The 20,517-nt window shown below is 38.2% G+C and overlaps 1 protein-coding gene across 3 annotated transcripts in view; it reads left to right on the top strand.

The window, feature by feature from the left end:
• Window positions 1-19,983, top strand: part of UACA (uveal autoantigen with coiled-coil domains and ankyrin repeats) — a 104,269-nt gene extending 84,286 nt beyond the window's left edge. For all 3 annotated transcript variants that reach the window (XM_049905582.1, XM_049905581.1, XM_049905583.1), the window contains exons 13-19: window positions 275-373; window positions 3,814-3,850; window positions 4,921-4,973; window positions 6,727-9,465; window positions 12,041-12,193; window positions 14,910-14,975; window positions 18,038-19,983. In XM_049905582.1, the coding sequence (XP_049761539.1) occupies window positions 275-373; window positions 3,814-3,850; window positions 4,921-4,973; window positions 6,727-9,465; window positions 12,041-12,193; window positions 14,910-14,975; window positions 18,038-18,109 (3,219 nt within the window). In that variant the 3' untranslated portion in view covers window positions 18,110-19,983. The remainder of the gene's footprint in view (window positions 1-274; window positions 374-3,813; window positions 3,851-4,920; window positions 4,974-6,726; window positions 9,466-12,040; window positions 12,194-14,909; window positions 14,976-18,037) is intronic.
• The last annotated feature ends 534 nt before the right edge of the window (window positions 19,984-20,517 follow it).

The following is a 20,517-nucleotide window of genomic DNA, read 5'->3' as shown; positions in this document are numbered from 1 at the left end:
CGGCAGCTAACCAAAAGGTTGGCAGTTCAAATCTATGTGCCACTCTTTGGAAACCTTATGGGGCAGTTCTGTTCTGTTCTGTTCCATAGGGCCACTATGACTTAGAATCGACTGGACGGCAACAGATTTTTTTTGATAATTAAAAGGCATTAGGTTGGAGAATTCATTGTTAATTCCAATCCTAAAATAGTTCTAATTCACATTTTCTAGAACACATTGTAACCCAATTTTAAATATAGACTGATTTAGCTGTTTTTATTTCTTTCCACTTCAGAAAGAAAAGTTGAAGTCCCTTTTGGCAGCTAAAGAAAAGCAACACGAAGAAAGCTTAAGAACTGTTGAGGCTCTGAGAAATAGATTAAAGTGTTTGGAGGTATAGACAACTTAATTGAATTATTTCATATAACTCATAGTGGATAGTGGGAAGTTGGCTTGGAGTCAGACTTGAATTTGAATGATCATTCTTTACAGTGTGACCTCAGGTAATTTATTTAAAGTCTCTGAGCTTGTTGCCTCTTCAGCAAAATTGGGATGATTATCCCTTTCTCCACAGAGTTGTAAAGGTTAAATGAGATAATGGAAATTTACGGGCATGTAACTGACATTGAGTTCCATTCTAGTTTCATTCTCCAACCTCCTTCTTTGTCCATCTTTACCTTTCCAAAACTTTATAACCTATAAATTTGTGATGATTATGATGAAAATAATAATAACAAAGCATTGTAATAATGTATAGTGGTATTTCAGGATCATCTCAGAAAGGATTTTGTGTTTATATGGTTCAGTTAGAACACACTTTGGCCAGAGTGGTGTGTGTTAATAAGGCTCAGATGATATATTCACCTTTGGTTGCATCAATTAGTTTTTCCGTATTTTTTAAACAAAATAGTACATATAAGTGTATAAGTCAAAGAATTTTCACAAATTGAATCCACCCAGATCAAGAAGCAGAACATTACCAGTACCCAGAGGCTTTCTGTCGCCACCCACCCTCCCACACCAAGGCTAATGACTCTCATTACATTTAAATGCATAGATTCATTTTGCAAGGCATATATATTTTATAAATGTCGTTCATCACTACAAGGTTGCTGAAGAGGGCGGCTGATTCAGCATGAATCTTTTATCCTTATTGGGGAATATAATTCCTAAGTACATAACAAAAGTAATTTTTTTTCTTTGTAAATAAAAAAAAATATGTGTGCAACTATGGAAAAGAATGTCAAAACATGAATGAATCTCACAGACATAATGTTTGTGTCAAGAAATCAGGCACACAGAATACATACTGTATGGTTCCATTTTCATGTAGCTCCAAAGCAGGCAAAACCAATCTGTGGTGATGGAGGTAAAAACAGAGGCCACCCTTTGATGAGGGGCTACTGGCTAGGATGGGACATGAAGAAGCTTTTGAGGATGCTGGAAATGTTCTGTATCTCAGTCTGGGTTGTGATTACACAAGGTATACACATGCAGAAATTGTGTACCCTAGTGCCCGGTGAGTTATGCCTTGATAAAAAATTTTTTAACCAGAGCCAAAAAAAAAGGCGTGTTTATATGTGTGTACACATAGGGTCAAGATGATTCAAAATCACAGTTTTATAAGCTAAAGAATGATCTGGTGTAGTGGCTTCCATTATTTTTCATGTTTGAAGACTGTTTTAAGGGTAATATTGAAACTAATAGTAGCTAATCTCCTAGCACTGATAACCAAGTGCCGGGCAGTGCTCGGTGCACTTCACACGCATTTAATAAACACATCAAGGTTTGATTATTATCTGCACTTTATACATGAGGAAACCGAGACATGGAGAGGTTTTTTAAAAACGTACACAGGGAGGGGTTTCACAAATAGTGGTAGAGACAGGGTTTGAACCCAAGCAGCCTGGCCCTTTTGTGCTCTTAACCACAGTACTACTTTTACTCTTAGAAGAGGTCAGATGAAATAATAAGGTGTGTATATGGGTCCTTTGAATATTCATCAAGAACTGACACCTGTAATTTGATAAAATTCTTTGTCATCATGTCTTAAAGAATCAAATGTTTTCCTATAACTTCTTTAGACAAACTGAGAGTCAAGTCTGTAACTATAATAAGGTCTAATTATAGAAAAATAACTTGTTTTTCTTATCACAAAACAATGGATTATTAGAAAAATCAGAAAGTATAGTGAAGCTAAAAGCAGAAAATAAAACACTCATGACCCCACCACTCAGTGATCACGCTCAGCACCTGGAGGACGTCCTCTGAGACCTTTTCTTTGTACACCTTTTGGTTACGTAGGCATTCAACAAGTGGGACCTTATTGTGCATCCTGACTTGTAACTTGTCTTACTCAGTATATGGGGGACATTTTCCCCAGCTGTGACGTATTCATTGTGATACATTTTTGTACTAGAAATGATATATGACTTCCAAAAACTAAATTACAGGGCACATTTTATATGTGTCCCTGTATTTATGAAAGCAGCCATTAACAAGTAAGAATTCATCATTTATAAAAACTGAATATCCAGTTACTGTGTCATTTTATTTGTTTCAAAAGGTTCATATCCCACCAATAAGATTGCTGTATTATGTGTAATACTTCATAGGTAGTTATTTCCCTTATGCTTATATTTTAGAACGAGGTTAATTTTTATAACTCATGCATTTGTTTTCATTTGGATAGTAAGGGAAAGGTAATGAACCCAAACTAAGTTTTTTGGACATTTTCTGTGCCTAGGGCCTGACGCCCATATACATGTTTGAGCCCATTTAGATATTACAAAGAACAAAGAGATTAACAGAATTTACAGATACTTTTCCATACCCTTGAGACACTAAGGATCATTGGAAGTGGCATTAATTTAGTTATAAAACTGTGCACCATTTTTATAGTGGTCACATAAATTAGAGCTTGATACATAGCTTGCTAGTACTGATGTACCCAAACACTAACAGATACGAGTGTGTGTCCTTACTCTTGAAGTATAATATTTGAACTTATATTTTAGATACTTTGTATTTGGATTACTTGGGAAAAGGAGCAATCCAAGTATATTGTGGTTGAGAGATCTGAAGTTTCTATTATTCTCCCTTTCTGAACTGATACATTGATGGATGTATTACTAACTGTTGGAGCCCTGGTGACGCAGTGGTTAAGCTCTCGGCTGCTAAACAAAAGATCAGGAGTTCAAATCCACCAGCCACTCCTTGGAAACCATATGGGACAGTTCAACTCTGTCCTGTAGGGTCACTGTGAGTTAGAATTTACTTGACGGCAATGGTTTTGTTTTTTTTGTTTTTGGGTAGGTAAGTCCCTGCCTCAGTTTTATGTCCTGCTGTTGGTCTCCTTTTGGCTTTGAAAGTAATCAGCAATCTAGAAATCCTGAGAGAAGGAGGTTACACTAATATTTCATAGTTAATGAGGTAGGGTTCCCACTCTCAGCAGTGGTAAAGTAAAAATAAGTCCTTGATGTCAATGTGGCGTTTCTTCTTAGAGGTAAAGGAGCAGTGAACACTCTGTACTGAAAATTGTTGAAGTTCATTTGGCGATCATTTTTTTCTTTTGAGCGGTAAAGAGTTTTCTTTGAAACACTTGGCTGCTTTTATTAAAATGCTTAGTGAAGTAGTTTATTCCCAAACTGATCTCTTAAATAGTCTCTAGTGTGATGTCTTTCCCTGGGTCCAAGTAGAATAATACTTAGGAGAAGTAAGCAGTGTCAAAGATATGCTTATAATGATTGGATCATTGAGAGCTAAAATAGATACAGAATTTGAAAATGAAGCAGCATTCACCTGAAGTGTTTTACTTTATCCTTCTGATTTCAGAGTGATCATTTAGCGTCAGGAAGTCACTTTAGTAACCGTAAGTATGAAAATATAGATCATTGCAGCTCATCCAATTCAAGCAAAGAAGAATTTTTGCCGTTTTCGTTTGTCTAACTGTATATAACAACTCCTTGTGTGCTGTACCTGGGCAGATGGAGCTAGGTGCAGGCTAGGATGAGTGCTGTAGCCTCTGCCGTAAAATCTGCTAACCACTGAGGCCAACTTTTTCCTTAGCCATTTATATTTTTAAAATTGCTTATTGTATGAATTACCAAAGTTGCCTTGCGTATTAGTAGACATTTATCTTTTGATATTTGGGGCTTTTTTTTCATGGAAAGAAGCACAAATATCATTTTCTGATTTGGAGAAATCTTTGGATATAGTCTCAATGCAGGTAATCGTTTTAAATTTAGAAATGCCATAAATAATTATTTATGAATTAATTAAAAACTATACATAATTAATTTTCACTTTTGTTGTTTTACAGTTTTAAACAGTTTATCCAGAAAATCTGTTTTTTGTTTCCTAATGGTTATTAAATAATCCTCTAAGTACAGTGGTAGTATTTGCCCTATGAATTGCAAAGAATACCATTTTTTATTTTGACTGTAAGATACTTATTTTCTAATAGTCATGTAGCTTATTCAGCCTAACAATCTTATATTTCTAAAAACAACTCAATATCTACCTTCCGGTAGAATATAGGTCTTTTCCTTACATTTATAGAAACAACAAGGAAAACTATGGATATCTTAGAACAAGCATAAGGAGCCCTGGTGGACAGTGGTTAAGTGCTTGGCTGTTAATCTAAGGGCTGGTGGTTAATCCTACCCATTGGTCGGAGAAAAACTTGGCCATCTGCTCCTATAAAGATGACAGCCTAGAAAACCCTGTGGGGCAGTTCTGCTGTGTCACATGGGGTCACTATGGGTCGGAGTCAACGGGCCGGGACGGCACCGAGCAACAACAGAGCAGAATAATTTACATTGTAAATCAGACTTCTTCTTTGTTTGAATAATAAAGGACAGTTAATAAACCAAATTAATATTTAGCCTACTTCGGTAGGGATGTTTTTAATTAAAATGTCATTTATTTGTACTTATTTAGGAAAAGAAGATATGCTTCTTAAACAAGGTCAAATGTACGTGACAGACTCACAGGTAATAATTATTTTTAAATTTAAATAAATTTTAAAAAATGTGTGCCTTAATATAAAGAGGAAAACAGCATCATGTCTTTATCAAGTGTATATATATTTAGTAAGGTTTTCATATCAAAGAAAAACTAGCTTGGTTTTACTGAGTGTGATAAAAGTAGATAAAACTGTTTCTGGTGCCCTTGAGAGTATTTCTGATGACAGTGGCCTAAATAAAAGATTTGATTTGCAGTTTCGTTGTCTTTGATAGGAAGCCTCTATTCATTAACAGCACCTAGTTAGCTCTTGATATTTGCCCGTGCAGGGGGAGGCACAGGCATGAAAAATACTAAAGGAATTTATTTTGGCTCTGAAATGTATTTTTCCTTGCATTCAAATATATTACATATTCTGTGTTTTGGGCATTTACCTCAAAATAAAGAAGGCTTCTAAGAGGTGGAGTACTGGCTGATTTTCTTACCTCTTTATCTGCTCCTGGCCTTTACTTTCCTGCGGATACAAGGTTTGTATTTTTAGCACCCCCCCACCTCCCCCACCGTGGGTTGGAGAACTGATAAATATTTGACTTGCTAAGGGCTTTTTTTTTTCTTTTTTTACATACCCTTATCTGTAGGCAGGTTGAGTTAGCCTAGACGGATGTCTGAGATCTCTTCAAGATGGAAAATTCTGAGATTCCAAATTGAGAGAATGGATGTCAACTGAATAGTATTTAAGATATGCTAAATATTTGATTGTAATAAAACAAGCATGGACGTTGTGAAGCAATGTAATAATCTGTTGGTTAATTATAGTAGCCTTAATCTAAAGATAATTGGTAAGGTAAAAGATAATTTCGAAGCAGACTGAGGCTTAGAAATGATTCCATGTCAGTTTTCTTCCTCTTGATTAAGTGAAAGGCGCTCAGATTTAACTGAACAACAGTAAACATGCCTGTTAAATAATGCAGTGCACTCGTAGCCCATGGCCTTTATCAGTGACCTAGTACTAGTAAAGAACCTTTACTTTAATAGGCTGAATTGGGGGAAGATAAAAATAGTCTTTTATGATCGTATGTTCTGATATTTGTGAACCATCTCACTGAGAAGTTTAACCATACTTCCTGTTTTGTTAGAATTTAACAGAGAATAAGATGTTAGTCAGATTGTGCCTTCGTACATGTGCTAAGTTCTAATTCATCTTCCTACTTGGGAGAAAAATCTTATTTCTTCATGAGTTGTCTGCCTACCATTACATTGGAGTTAACAATGAGGGTACTCGTAAGTCATGTATTTTACTAGAAATTAAAGGATGTATCATTCTGTGAAATTGTGGATTTAAAATTACAGTACTTTTTATTCAAGATTCTGATGATTTTCTTCAAAATTCAAAGCTCTAAGCATGTTATATACCATAAAACATAGAAATAGTAAATACGTTTTGATAAAATTGATACTCATGTGTGGGTAGGAATTATGAATGGGGAAAAAAGAAAATAGGGAGCAGAGGTGACAAGTATTTTCCTTCTTTGTTCTGTCAAAAATAGTCTTAAATGAATAGAACTCTCCAAATATCACCACTTAAGAGCATATGAAGGAAATCATACCCAGAACTGTGTTTTTCTTACCTCAAAAATCAGTACTATATTTTTTGAACAAACTAATCAGAAAACTCTGACTACAAACAATGTGAAAACTTTCTATAAGTTTGGCAAATAAGTATGTTATTAAGTGTCTTGTTTATGCTTTTGTGATTCATGTCTTTTTTTCTTTCCTTTTCAGTGTACTTCCACAGGTATGCCAGCCCATATGCAAAGCAGATCTATGTTAAGACCACTGGAGTTATCTTTACCCAGCCAAACCTTATATTCTGAAAATGAAATTTTAAAGAAAGAGTTGGAAGCAATGAGAACTTTCTGTGATTCAGCAAAACAAGACCGACTCAAGCTCCAAAATGAACTGGCTCACAAAGTGGCAGAGTGCAAAGCTTTAGCACTAGAATGTGAAAGAGTCAAGGAGGATTCCGATGAGCAGATAAAACAATTGGAAGATGCATTAAAAGATGTGCAGAAGAGAATGTATGAGTCAGAAGGCAAAGTCAAACAGATGCAGACACATTTTCTCGCCCTTAAAGAGCACCTAACCAGTGAAGCAGCTACAGGGAACAGCAGATTAACAGAGGAGCTGAAGGATCAGCTGAAAGACATGAAAGCAAAATACGAAGGCGCTTCAGCAGAAGTGGGAAAATTAAGAAACCAAATCAGACAAAATGAAATGTTAGTAGAAGAATTTAAGAGGGAAGAAGGCAAGTTGATAGAAGAAAATAAGCGATTGCAGAAGGAATTTAGTATGTGTGAAATGGAGCAAGAGAAGAAAGAAAGAGAGGTCACAGAGATGGAAGGCCAGTTAAAAGAATTGGTAGCAAAATTAGCCCTTTCTGTTCCGACAGAAAAATTTGAAAACATGAAGAGCTTATTATCGAATGAAGTGAATGAGAAAGCAAAAAAATTAGTAGAGATGGAAAGAGAGTATGAAAAATCTCTTAGTGAAATTAGACCGTTAAAGAGAGAACTTGAGAACTTGAAAGCCAAGCTTGCTCAGCACGTCAAACCAGAGGAACACGAACAGCTCAAGAGCAGATTAGAGCAGAAATCAGGAGAACTTGGGAAGAAGATCACTGAATTAACATCGAAAAATCAGATGCTACAAAAGGAAATTGAGAAGGTTTATCTGGATAATAAACTCCTCAACCAGCAAGTACATAACTTAACAGCTGAAATGCAAAATCATTATGTTCCTTTAAAAGTAAGCGAAGAAATGAAAAAGTCACATGATGTGATTGTTGAAGGTTTGAATAAAAAGCTTTTAGATATCACACAAAAATATTCTGACAAGAAGTTAGAAATGGAGAAGTTGCTGATGGAAAATGACAGTTTAAGTAAGAATGTTAACCACCTGGAATCTGTGTTCATACCTCCTGAGAAACATGAAAAAGAGACAATGGCTCTGAAATCCAATATTACTGAACTTAAAAAACAACTCTCTGAACTTAACAAAAAATGTGGTGAAGACCAAGAAAAGGTACATGCACTCGTGTCTGAAAACACTAACTTGAAAAAGACTCTCAGTACTCAGTATGTGCCAGTTAAAACCCACGAAGAGGTAAAAACCACACTGAGCAGCACGTTAGATAAAACTAACAGAGAATTATTAGAGATGAAGAAAAAAACTGAAGATAAAAATCAGGACTTTCTAAAAATAAAACACGAGAATGATATATTAAAAAGAAACCTGGAAAACACTCAGAACCAAATGAAAGCTGAGTACATCAGCCTAAAAGAGCACGAGGAGAAGATGAGTACTGTAAGTAAGAGCTTGAAAAAGGCACAGGGTAATAGTGCCGAGCTATTGGCCAACTACAACAAAGGCCAAGAAGAGATTGCGAGGCTGCATGCTGAAATCGAAGCCCAAAAGAAGGAACTTGACACAATACAAGAATGCATTAAGCTAAAATACACTCCAATTATCAGCTTCGAAGAGTGTGAGAGAAAATTTAAAGCAGCAGAGAAAGAACTAAAAGAACAGTTAGCAGAGCAGACCCGAAAGTATAGTGCCAGGGAAGAGGAGGCCAAGAAATGCAAACAAGAGATTGACAAGTTAAAGAAGGAGATTCTCTCCCTTCAGAAAGATTTAAAGGAGAAGAGTGTTCTCATTGAGAATTCTCATGAAATGGAAAGAGCTTTAAGCAGAAAAGCAGAAGACCTAAACAAACAGTTGAAAGACCTGTTACAGAAATACACAGAGGTAAAGAATGAGAAAGAGAAGCTAGCAGAAGAAAATGCCAAACGGACCCCTGAGATACTTGCAGCACAAACTCTTTTGCAAAAACAGCCTGTTCCGTTGGAGCAGGTTGAGGCCCTGAAAAAATCTCTGAATGGTACAATTGAGAATCTAAGGGAAGAGCTGAAGAATAAGCAAAGGTGTTATGAGAAAGAGCAGCAGACAGTGACCAAACTGCACCAGATGCTGGAGAATCAAAAGAACTCTTCTGTGTCCCTGGTGGAGCATTTGCAAATTAAGGAAGCATTTGAGAAAGAAGTTGGAATCATAAAAGCTAGCTTGAAAGAAAAGGAAGAAGAAAGCCAAAACAAAACTGAAGAAGTCTCCAAACTCCAGTCTGAGGTTCATAAGACTAAACAAGCATTAAAAAAATTAGAGACTAGAGAGGTAGTTGATTTGTCTAAATTTAAAGCAATGAAAAGTGATCTGGAGGCACAAATTTCCAACTTAAATGAAAAATTGGCCAACCTGAATAGAAAGTATGAGGACGCTTGTGAGGAGGTTTTGCATGTGAAAAAGAAGGAACTCTCTGCAAAGGATGAGAAGGAATTACTACATTCTAGCATTGAGCAAGAAATCAAGGACCAGAAAGAACGATGTGATAAGTCCTTGACAACAATCACGGAGTTACAGAGAAGAATACAGGACTCTGCTAAACAAATCGAAGCAAAAGATAATAAGGTAGGCACAAGGTAGTCTGCTTGGCTGTGATAGAAAAACCCAGAGCAGAACTGGCAGAGTAGAAGGAGGATAGGACTCTTTGCCATAGTATTAAGGAGCCCTGGTGGTGCAGTGTTTAAACGCCCGACTGCTAACAGAAAGGCCAACGGTTCAAATCCACCAGCCGCTCAGCAGGAGAAGGGTGTGGCAGCTTGCTTCCGTAGCAATTACAGCCTTGGAAGCCCTGTGGGACAGTTCTACCCTGTCCTGTATGGTTGCTAGGAGGTGGGATCAACTCGACAGCAACTTTTTTTTTTCTTGCCATAGTATTACAGAAAAGTGTTAATAAAGTGACCATTAAGTGCTACCTTTCCAGTTTAACTACTGGTGTGCAAAAAAAAAAAAGAAAAATCTGAATTAAAAGAGAAAGTAAAGTCGCATACACAAAAATCAAAACCATTTTTCTGTCTGTTTCCTTAGCTGGTACAGTCACGGACTGAGGAAAGGTGGGCAGAGTCAGGGTTCCCTGGCTTCCTATGTGGATGGTTTTAGGGCATTTTTTTGAAGTGTTCCCTTAGCTGGTACAGTCACGGACTGAGGAAAGGTAGGCAGAGTCAGGGTTCCCTGGCTTCCTGTGTGGATGGTTTTAGGGTATCTGAAGTGTTCCCTTAGCTGGTACAGTCACGGACTGAGGAAAGGTGGGCAGAGTCAGGGTTCCCTGGCTTCCTGTATGGATGGTTTTAGGGCATCTGAAGAATGGGAATGGAGAGGAGCAACAAAGCTGTTTCTGGGCTGCAGGAAGCCAAGGACACTGGGGAGCATCCGAAGCTTGGTCTTAGCGCTCACCCATGCTAGTAAACCCAGCCTCCAAGTCATTGCACCTTTGTCCCCATATCTTTCTACAGACTGGTTCCCTTGCTCAGAATGCCCTGTCCCTCCTTCCTATTGAGCTCAATCCTGTACGTTCTTTAAGACACGTTTTAGCACCAACCCTCCTTCCTAAAGCCTTCACTGTCCAATCTAACCTACAGGAAATTGCTCCTCTTCCAAAATGTGTGGTTTATTTTGGGCTTTGCCGTCTGTTTAAAGCACTTAGATCACTGTGTTAGATTTCTGTGATTGGCCTTCCCAACCAGTTTTTAATTGTTTTATTGTGGTGAAAAATAATATATAACAAAACATTTGCCGGTTCAACATTTTTTACACGTACCATTGATTACGGTCGTCATGGTACACAACCGTCACCACTGTCTGTCCCCGAATTACTCCACCACCATTAACAGAAACTCGGTGCCCAGCCAGATGGGTCTTATAACCTGTCTTTCCTTCTCACAGTACTATTTACTGAATAGGTGCTCAACAGGATTTTTGTAGTTACAAAAATAAGCAATAGTTATATATAGTTACATGAAGTGTGAACTATGAAGACAAGAAATCAGGGAAATAGAGCACAGGTGATTTTCCTACAATGATTATTTAGTGTCTTCTACATGCCAGGTACTACTACGTTCAGTGCTGGGGATACAGCGATGAATAAAAGCAGACACAGCCCCAGCCCTTCTTTGTGGAGAGGTTCAGGCACTAATCTTCAGGCCCATCTGCCAATGTAACTCAGCATGTAAATGCCCTTAGCTTGTTTGGAAGGGGGTTATGAATATAATAATGTATAATTACAATAGCTGGTTACTAATATCTGCTTAGAGTCCCTGGGTGGCACAGATGGTTAAGAGCTGGACTGCTAGCTGAAAGGTTGGCAACTCACACCCATCCAGAGGCACCTCGGAAGAAAGGCCTGGGAATCTGCTTCCGAAAGGTCACAGCTTTGAAAACCATAATGGAGCAGTTCTACTCTGCACACATAGGGTCACAGTGTATCAGAATTGACTCGGTGACAGCTAACAACAACAACATCTACTCATAGCCATTGGCACTTCTTGGGCGTATACTATGTGACAGGCATATACTTATGATTGCGTGTGATTTTCTTAACTCGGAAAGGCTTCACCCCTTTCACTAATAAACGAAAGTTCAGAAAAATAAAGGAATTAGCCAAGTCACATAGCTAATGTCGGATTGGTTTGACTTTAAACCCTGTGTGCTTTACACTACTCTAAAGAGCCTCCCTCACTTTTTCTTAAGACAAGGTAGTCTAAAAAATGCATATTTTTGAAGGAACAGAGCACGTAAGTTAATTCTAGACTTAACACAAGCCATGCTTTTTTACGTTTCAGACTTTGTTGGAGGGGATGCACCCTGCTTTCCTGTGCTCCAGCTCTGACCTGGAGGAGTTCATTACCTTCATAGGCAATTAGAGATTATCTAAAAATCAGGAAGACTCATGTCATGGTTAAATCTTATGAATAAATAATATTTATTCTTAATTTGGTAATGCCTCTATAAGGAATTTAATTAGAGAAATCAAGGTATATACTGTGTTTATTATCCATAACAATCTTGACAGTATTCGTACCGCAGTTTTCTGGCATGTAAAGATCAGTTTTATGTCTCAAATAATGAATGATTTCTGTGCAGAGATGTCAGTGTAAATGCATAAGTAAATAATGTGTTTCTTCTACTATTTTTTTTTTTTTATAAGATAACTGAACTGCTTAATGATGTTGAAAGACTAAAGCAGGCCCTCAGCGGCATTTCACAGCTCACCCACACGAGTGCGAGTCCCAGCAAGAGACAGAGTCAGCTGGTTGAAACCCTGCAGCACCAAGTGAAATCCCTGCAGCAGCAGCTGGCTGTAAGTCACGGACCAGCGGGGCTTAGCACTGACGCATGCCATTTTACGTTTCTGTTTTGGTCCATTTGTGAAAGCTTGTTTAGAAATGAAATTGATTTGTGAAAGTGTTCAGGATGTGCTAAAAAGTATCCATACTAACAATATAATAATATCATTTATTTGGTGCCTACTAGGTGGGTATATGCCAAAACTCCATGGGGGCAGTTCTACTCTGCTGTATAGGGTGGCTAGGAGTCAGAATTGACTTGATGGACAAATGGGGCCCTGGTGGCATAGTGGTTAAGAGCTGCGGCTGCTAACCAGAAGGTTGGCAGTTTGAATCCACCAGCCGCTCCTTGGAAACCCTATGGAGCAGTTCTCTTCTGCCTGTAGGGTCACTGTGAGTTGGAATTGACTCTGGCAACAGGTTTGGCTTGGTGTTTTGGTATATGCCAAAAGAGCTCTGATGATGCAGTGGTTAAGCACTCGGCTGCTAATGGAAACGTCAGTGGTTCGAACCCACCAGCTGCTCTGTGGGAGAAAGATGTGGCAGTCTGCTTCTGTAACAATTACAGCTTAGAAAATTCTATGGAGCAGTTCTACTCTGTCCTGTAGGGTTGCTATGAGTCGAAATTGACTTGATGGCATTGAGTTTTTTTAATATGCTCAGCACTACACTAAACGTTTCACATACTTCATCTCTAAACTTTATCTTCATCCCAGTTCTAGGAGGCAGGTTTACTCTCCCCATTTAGTTCTTGAAGAAACAAAGATCGAAATACTTGATGCCTGGAGTCTTAGAGCTACTGTCTAAACCTGGGTCTAGCTGACTCCAAATCCAATATCTTTCCCATTGCAGCACTTTCTCTAAAATATTGATCCACTAAACAAAGGGAGTTTTCTTAGAGTTCTTTTATCCTTATGAATAAAAATAGGCATTCCTATGGTTTTATGGAGCCCAGGTGGCACAGTGATTTAAGCGTTCAGCTGCTGACCAAAAGGTCGGCAGTTCAAATCCCCCAGCCATTCCTTGGGAACCTTAGAGGGGTGGCTCTACCCTGTCTTATAGGGTCTTTATGAGTTTGGTTTTATACCTTATGTACTTGGATGTGGTATTAAAAGGAAAGCATGTGGATCCAGAGCTCAGTTCTAAGCCCTGCCTCTTAAAAGCTGGTGACACATGGAATGTTCTCCTTAACTCTGAGCCCTTGGCTTCCTCATCCGCCAAATAGCATAGGAAGAACTGATTACTTGTTTGTTTATTTGGTTTTGTAATTAAACGAGCTAATGTAAACCCTGGTAGCGTAGTGGTTAAGTGCCATGGCTGCTAACCAAAGGGTCGGCAGTTCCAATCCACCAGGCGCTCCTTGGAAACTCTGTGGGGCAGTTCTGCTCTGTCCTATAGGGTCGTAATGAGTCAGAGTTGACTCAACAGCACTGGGTTACTGGGTAGAGCGCACCAAAATGCTGAGTAAAACTTAGCACCAATGAGATGTTAAATGTTGCTAGTATTTTTCTGTTCTGTAGGAATTGACTGGGAATTGCTTTTGAGTAGAAGAAAGTGATTTTGAAAAGTGTTCAGTTTTTAACACTGCTGGACTACAGATTAATGATGACAGATTGCTGATTTAGATTTTATCCAAAGGATATGATATTACCTTTAATATTCTGAAATATTTATAAATATTTATGTTCATGACACAGTGCTAAGCACGGTTAGGGATAAAGAGAGTATACGGTACTTTACCCCTAAGGAGTTGTGAGTAATTAGGCAAAATACAGATATATGAAAAGTAAAGACAAGAAATGTCAAATATGGAATTGAGAACGCAGTTCCAGATTCTAGGTGATATGAGTTCCAGGAAGAACAGATCACTCGTGTTGGGAGCTAGTTTCAAAGAGGAAGGGAGTACCTAGCCTAAACTTGCAAGACAGACGGTGTTTTGATAGGTGAAAAGAAAATAGAGGATCTTCCAGGCAAAGAAGAGCATGTGAAGAAGAAAGGCACGGGGGTGGAATACACGTGGCATGCCCTGGGGGCCATAAAAGGCTGACCAGGCTGGCTAGTAATGGGAGCTGTATTTGAGACCCAATTGTGGAAGATATTAAGAACCAAGGTGATGAATTTGGAGTTTCTTATGTCTAAAGATGTGTCACTAAAGAGTTTTGAGCCAAAGTGATGTCGGGAAAGAGATACTGCAGTCTTGGGAGCATGGTAGGGAGTATGTCTAGAGATAATAGGGAGTCAAAATAGGACATTTCAGTAATCTGAACTATAAATTGATAGGTGTCTGGGCTAGGTTTGTGGCATTAGATGTGAACCAAAGGCAATAATTTCATGTTACATAGGATAAGTGGTATTGGTTTCACACAGGGCTTCAGACCCCCTGCTGAGAATTTCCATTTATAACAAGCTTCCAGGAAGTTACACATAAGAATCACCTGGGGATCTTGTTAAAATGTAGATTCTAATTCAGTATATGGAACTAGTTTGAAGCCCAGGTTTCACTCTGAATGTTCACATGCAGCCTTTAGAAAAATGGATTCTATTGTTATGTCATGGAATTCTCCAGCTGGTGGGTTCAAGATGGCTGGATACGAGGAGTAGCAGGAGCACTGCTTTAATCCTACTACTCCATTGAAGCATTAGGCCTGAGGAGAGCACTGTCCTAAGCCACCATGCATCTGATAATGAGAATGCTAATTTCCTTATCTTTCCATCTCTTCCCATTTCCAGGATGCTGACAGGCAACACCAAGAAGTAATTGCAATTTATCGGACACACCTTCTTAGTGCTGCACAGGTAAAGAACCGTTTTCTCTTCCAGAAAGGAAATAGTTTCAGAGCATTTTCTTTTCTTTTTTATTGTTTTTTGAAAAAAGTTTTTTTTTCTTATTTTCAAGTAAATTTATGTGAAAGCAATTGATATTTAAAGTAGCTGTACCCCATATGCTTATTTAAAAATAATTTCATTTCTTATAATTGTGATTGTATATCTTCCAGAGACATTTACAAAGCTATATGGCAACACAGCATCTTAAATTTAGTGTTGTCTCCATCTGCTTGTCACTCAGTTTGTAGACAGTTTGGCAACATATGTTGGCATCACACAGCAATGGTGTTGCTAGCGGGCACGATACCGCGACATCCGCACGTGGCTGTCAGCTAAGAGAGGAGAGTGGAAAGGACTTCATATGTTTCTTGATAGCTCAGGAGTATTTCTTTGAAATGTAGAGAGTGCTATAAAAGTGCAAAAATGACAAGTAGGATCTGCATAGAATTGTAATAATTAAGGGAAAAGAGTGTTCTGTTAGATGGAGCCCTGGTGGTGCAGTGTTTAAGAGCTCATCTGCTAACCAAAAGGTAGGCAGTTTGAATCCAGCAACCGACGGCAATGAGTTTTTTTTTTTTTGGCCGGGGGGGCAGTTAGAAGCTCATCAATAGTATATATTGAGCCTTAAGCTCAGTGCGGCATAAGATGAAGAAATCCCATCTTTGGGGTGTGCTTAGAAAGCTATTTGAAAAAAAAAAAGTACTAAAAAAGTGATTAAAATACAAAGGATACTATACTTAAGGCTCTATAGAAACCCATCTCCAGAATTCTCAGAATAGGTTTTTCAGGAGGATGTACTAAAGGGCCAAAATGCTGGAACAGTAGGTAAGATATAATAGAAATTGTTTCAGAATTTTCAGTGTATCAGGCCACACTGTAAAAAAATAAATAAATGGAAGGTAGTTGTTGAGAGAAAGCTTCCAAGAAAGGTCATTAAAAAAAAAAAAAAAAAAAACTAGGCAAAAATAATAAAAAGGAAGAATCTTTATGACATCAAATTCTTAAAATCAAAAAGCCTACCCTTTTCATAGGAGCTGGAGAGGGAATCAGTGAAAAGGATGACTGGTATGATAGAGGAAGGTAGCTTTGGCTGCCTCCCTTTTGAAGAGATGGAAGATAAGCTAGGATTTGAAAGTATATTGCAATTATTAGAGAAGACTGTCAGTGGACACCAACATAGGGAGTATGTTTGTTGTTGTTGCTAGCTGCAGCTCATGGCAACCCCATGTGTGTAGAACAGAACTGCTCCATAGGGTTTTCATAGCGACTCTATAAGACAGAGTAGAACTGCCCCATAGGATTTCCAAGGAGCAGCTGGTGGATTTGTACTGCCAACCTTTTGGTTAGCAGCACTCAACCACTGTGCCATGACGGTGGTGGGTTTGATTTGGTGTTATAGGGTTTTCAAGACTGTGACCTTTTGGAAGTAGATTGCTAGGCCTAGCTTCCAAAGCGTCTCTGGGTGAGTTCGAACCACCAACCTTTCAGCTAGTAGTCAAGCGTTTACCCATCTGTGCCCCATCTAGGAACTGCTATAAGGGGCTTAGGAGAGGAAAATAGTATAAACGCATGGGAGATCTTCATTAGAGAGGGTGAGGAACTCGCCCAGATCTGGTATCGGGCAGCGGAGGAAGAGCACACTTGCCTGAAAGATACTTGCTACTGACTACTAATGAAACATACAGAAACAAAGGGCATCTTAAATACTCCTGCCTTCTGGCATCGTAAAGTTAACTAAGAAATTCAGTTTAGTCAACTATGGCTAATGTTCAAAATTGAAACAGCCTGCTGTTATAGAAACAGATTTTGGAAGCAAAACTTTTTATATTAATAGAAAATATTTCAAGTGCTCAAGTGAAAAAAAAGAAGGGGGAGGGCTTACAAGCCCACCATATTGACTTTTTGCGTTTAATCAACCCCTGGCCATCTTTTTAAGTTTGAAATGTTTCTAAATATAAATGGCTAATGTGCATGTGAGGAGCCCTGGTGGCGCAGTGGTTAAGTGCTTGGATGCTAACCAAAAGGTCGGTGATTCCAACCCACCATCTGTTCTGCGGGAGAAAGATGTGGCAGTTTGCTTCCCTAAAGATTTACAGCCTTGGAAACCTATGGGGCAGTTCTCCTCTGTGCATATGCAAAGATATTCAACCCCACCAGTAATGGGAGGAATGCAAATAAAAAAGCAGGTACCACTTTTCACCTGTGGGACTGGCAAATATTAAACAGAGTGGTAGTCTGTAATGTTGGCCAGAGTGTTGGGGAAATGGGCATATATACCCTATGGGTGGGAGTGTAAATTGTTATAATCTCTTTAGGAGGCAGGACCCGGCAGCATTTCGTTCCGTTGTGCTTAGGGTCGCTATGAGTTGAAGCAGGCTTGATGGCACCCAGCACAACCACAAAGTGAAAAACTGAGCGTTCTTTTTGACCCAGCAATTTCTTCTGTAGGAATCGATCCATGAAGATCAGAGACACCTTAAAATGTCCATCATTGAGGGAACGGGTAAAGAAATTATGATACATCCATACCACGGAATATTAGACAGTAAATGAAAATAATTAGGTCACTTTAGACAAAAATTTCCGTGACACTTAAATGAAATAGCAAGTTGCAAAATATTATATGATTCTGTTTATATAAAAATATACATATGGGGATTTTTTCATAAATTACTTGTCTAATTTAAAAAAAAAAAATTTTTTTTTTCCTTGTAGTCTGCTTTGCTTATTTATAACTTATACCGCCCCTGTCATCCAGGGCCTTTATTAAGAGAGAGAGAGGTTTGTCCATCTGTTTCCTGATGGAAGATGTTAAGAGCAACTGGTGTGCACCACTTCTAAACTAGCTTTCTTTGTTTCCACTGTAGAGCATTACTCCCTTTTCCAGTAATTCCTTTAGAGTATCACCACAATGGTGAGGATTTAGCATTTGCCGAATCACAACCGCTTATGTTGTTATAAAGCCTTGTCTTTAACATTCTTATGTAAATGAAGATGACGTAAAATATTTCTCCCCTTCTTCTTTCTCCAAGGGTCACATGGATGAAGACGTCCAGGCAGCCTTACTGCAGATCATCCAGATGCGGCAGGGGCTTGTGTGCTAGCGATGAGCACTCACCGCCACTGTCCGCTTTGTCTTGCTGGTGCTGAGCATTCTGTGTGCAACTCCACACCTTGCTGGGCCTTACTGTGCTAAGCATCATTAAAATAAAATATATTTTGTTCCATCAGTAGATTTTTTTTTTTTAATTAGATGCGTATGCTACTGAGTTTTTTAATATCAGTTCCAATCTTATATTCTATATATGTAAATTTTACAGTTTGGCAAACAGCATTAGCACTTTGTTTGGATTGACTATGTATTTTTAAACTTTTGAATCCCTAATAATACATGAGTGGGTCCACATGAAGAAGGTTTGGGCCGAAATACTTGTTCAAAGATTTCTTTCAGAGAAATTAATTTGGTCGGTAGCCCATTTTTAAGTGGATCAAAAGACCTTTCAGACCTTCATCTGAGCATGAGTCTTATTGTGGGTTCAAGGAATGCACTGTGACTTGGCTGGCCAAGTGACATCTTTATGGAAGTAATCAATGAGTGCCTTTGATTTGTTTGGAGGTACAGGTATTTTTTTCTTCTGATATTAGTAACTTTTAGGCTTTTTTTTTTTTTTGTATGATCTTTCTTTTCATAAAGGGTTTGCAGTCATAAATTACATTTAGATTAAGCACAGCAGGGGTGGAATATATCAGGAATTTATAATAAAGTTGCCTTATAATCTTCACAACAGTATCTTAATTTTTACTCGTAATGAGTTTTCTTGCCACCGGCTTTAAAGAACTACGATAAATATATGCTGGATTTCTCAGTGTCAAAAATTGTAGACATTTTTTAGCAATTACTTCGACATTTGCTACTATAGTAACCGCAACCAAGCACTCATTATACATGTATCCTCCCAATGTTTCCTACTTATTTATAGGAAGATTGCACTAATGAGATTAATAATGTGAAATGCAGTTTTCTTGCAAGATTCGCATGAGAGTATTGATTTTAGAAAATCAATCTTTAAGGCTTTAGAACAAAAGTGTAGTAACACAGTCAACTCTAAGAGTATAGATAGCAAGAAAATAATAAAATTAGACATGTTTATAGTAAATACACTAATGTAACCTACCATTTTTATTAACTACATCTCATTCGAGAAAGTTGTATGTTATTTTTATTAATATGTTGTTTACCATGCAGATTGAAAATTACTGATTTGTTAGCAGATAAACTGAATAAATGAGTCAGTTCAGCCAAATTTTCTGAAATTACAAAATGTGCCTTAACGGTAATCCCTGAGCATACTGAACCAGGTTTCAGTCCCATTTTTGTATAATAACAGGGACAAAGGACCTTCAAAATAGCTTTTCCCACAAAAGAATAAGCCATTGGATTTCTTCAGCGTAGAAACAACAGTGGAAAGTCAGAATTGGATTTATTTTTAGTCCTTTAGGTGGATGTACACAGTTGGCGTAAGTAACATTTAGTTTCTTTAATTATTATATTCAGTGTCCTTCAGAGGAGGCCTGGTGGCGCAGTGGTTAAATGCTCAGCTGCTAACTGAAAGGTCGGCAGTTTGAACCCACTAGCTGCTCCGCGGGAGAAAGATGTGGTAGTCTGGTTGCATAAAGATCACAGCCTTGGAAACTCTGTTGGGCAGATCTGCTCTGTCCTCTAGGGTCACTATGAGTAGCAGTAGACTCAATGGCAGTGAATTTGGTTTTTTTTTGTTTAATGTCCTTCAGCATGAGTTCTGCTTCACAAGTTTAGGTTATATGTTGAAGCTCTTGAGCAGAGCAAAGTTTGTGCTGAATACTGACATTTCAGTGTTGTATTTTCCTTATTAAGGGTGGGAAGGGAACCTCATGTATTATTTTCTTTTGTCTTCAATCATCAATAAATTGTTATCTGTGGAATGTTGTTTTGAATATCCTTGTAAAGGATTTGCAAGTTAAACCAATCCATTTGGAGAATCTGGAGTAGGGAACAGTGGGGTCCAAAGTACAGATGGTGATACGTATTTTTTTTTTTTTTTTGACCCAAATAGAGTGAAATATCAAGGAACCTCCTGGAATTAATTCCATTGGTTCATTCACTCATCTTCTGATTTCAAAGGCAGAGATTGCACTTACAAGACTGAAGACTGTACAGCTTTTTGGTTAGTGAGCAAGTGGAACCTAGGTAGTGGGCAATGCTGGCCTATCTGCTGGCCTGTGTGCAGATAGATTATAAGATCTGCATTTATGGACAAGAGGAAAGATGATGTTTGGCTAAGATGTGAGGGCTCTCTGAATCATAAAATCCCTATTTCAGTCCTTTGTTGAAAGCTTTATTACTGTTCCATTGTTTTGTTTTTTCTGTCACTCCTGCTTCAATTAGAAAAGCTCATTCCTTTTGACAGGTCAGTGTCAAATAATTGTTAATACAAGATCCCATATTCACGCAGTGAAGACCTTCAATTTTAGC

This window comes from Elephas maximus, chromosome 13 (genome assembly GCF_024166365.1).
Source record: "Elephas maximus indicus isolate mEleMax1 chromosome 13, mEleMax1 primary haplotype, whole genome shotgun sequence".
In the NCBI taxonomy this organism is placed as follows: Eukaryota; Metazoa; Chordata; class Mammalia; order Proboscidea; family Elephantidae; genus Elephas; species Elephas maximus.
This window is presented reverse-complemented; position numbering and strand designations above follow the sequence as displayed.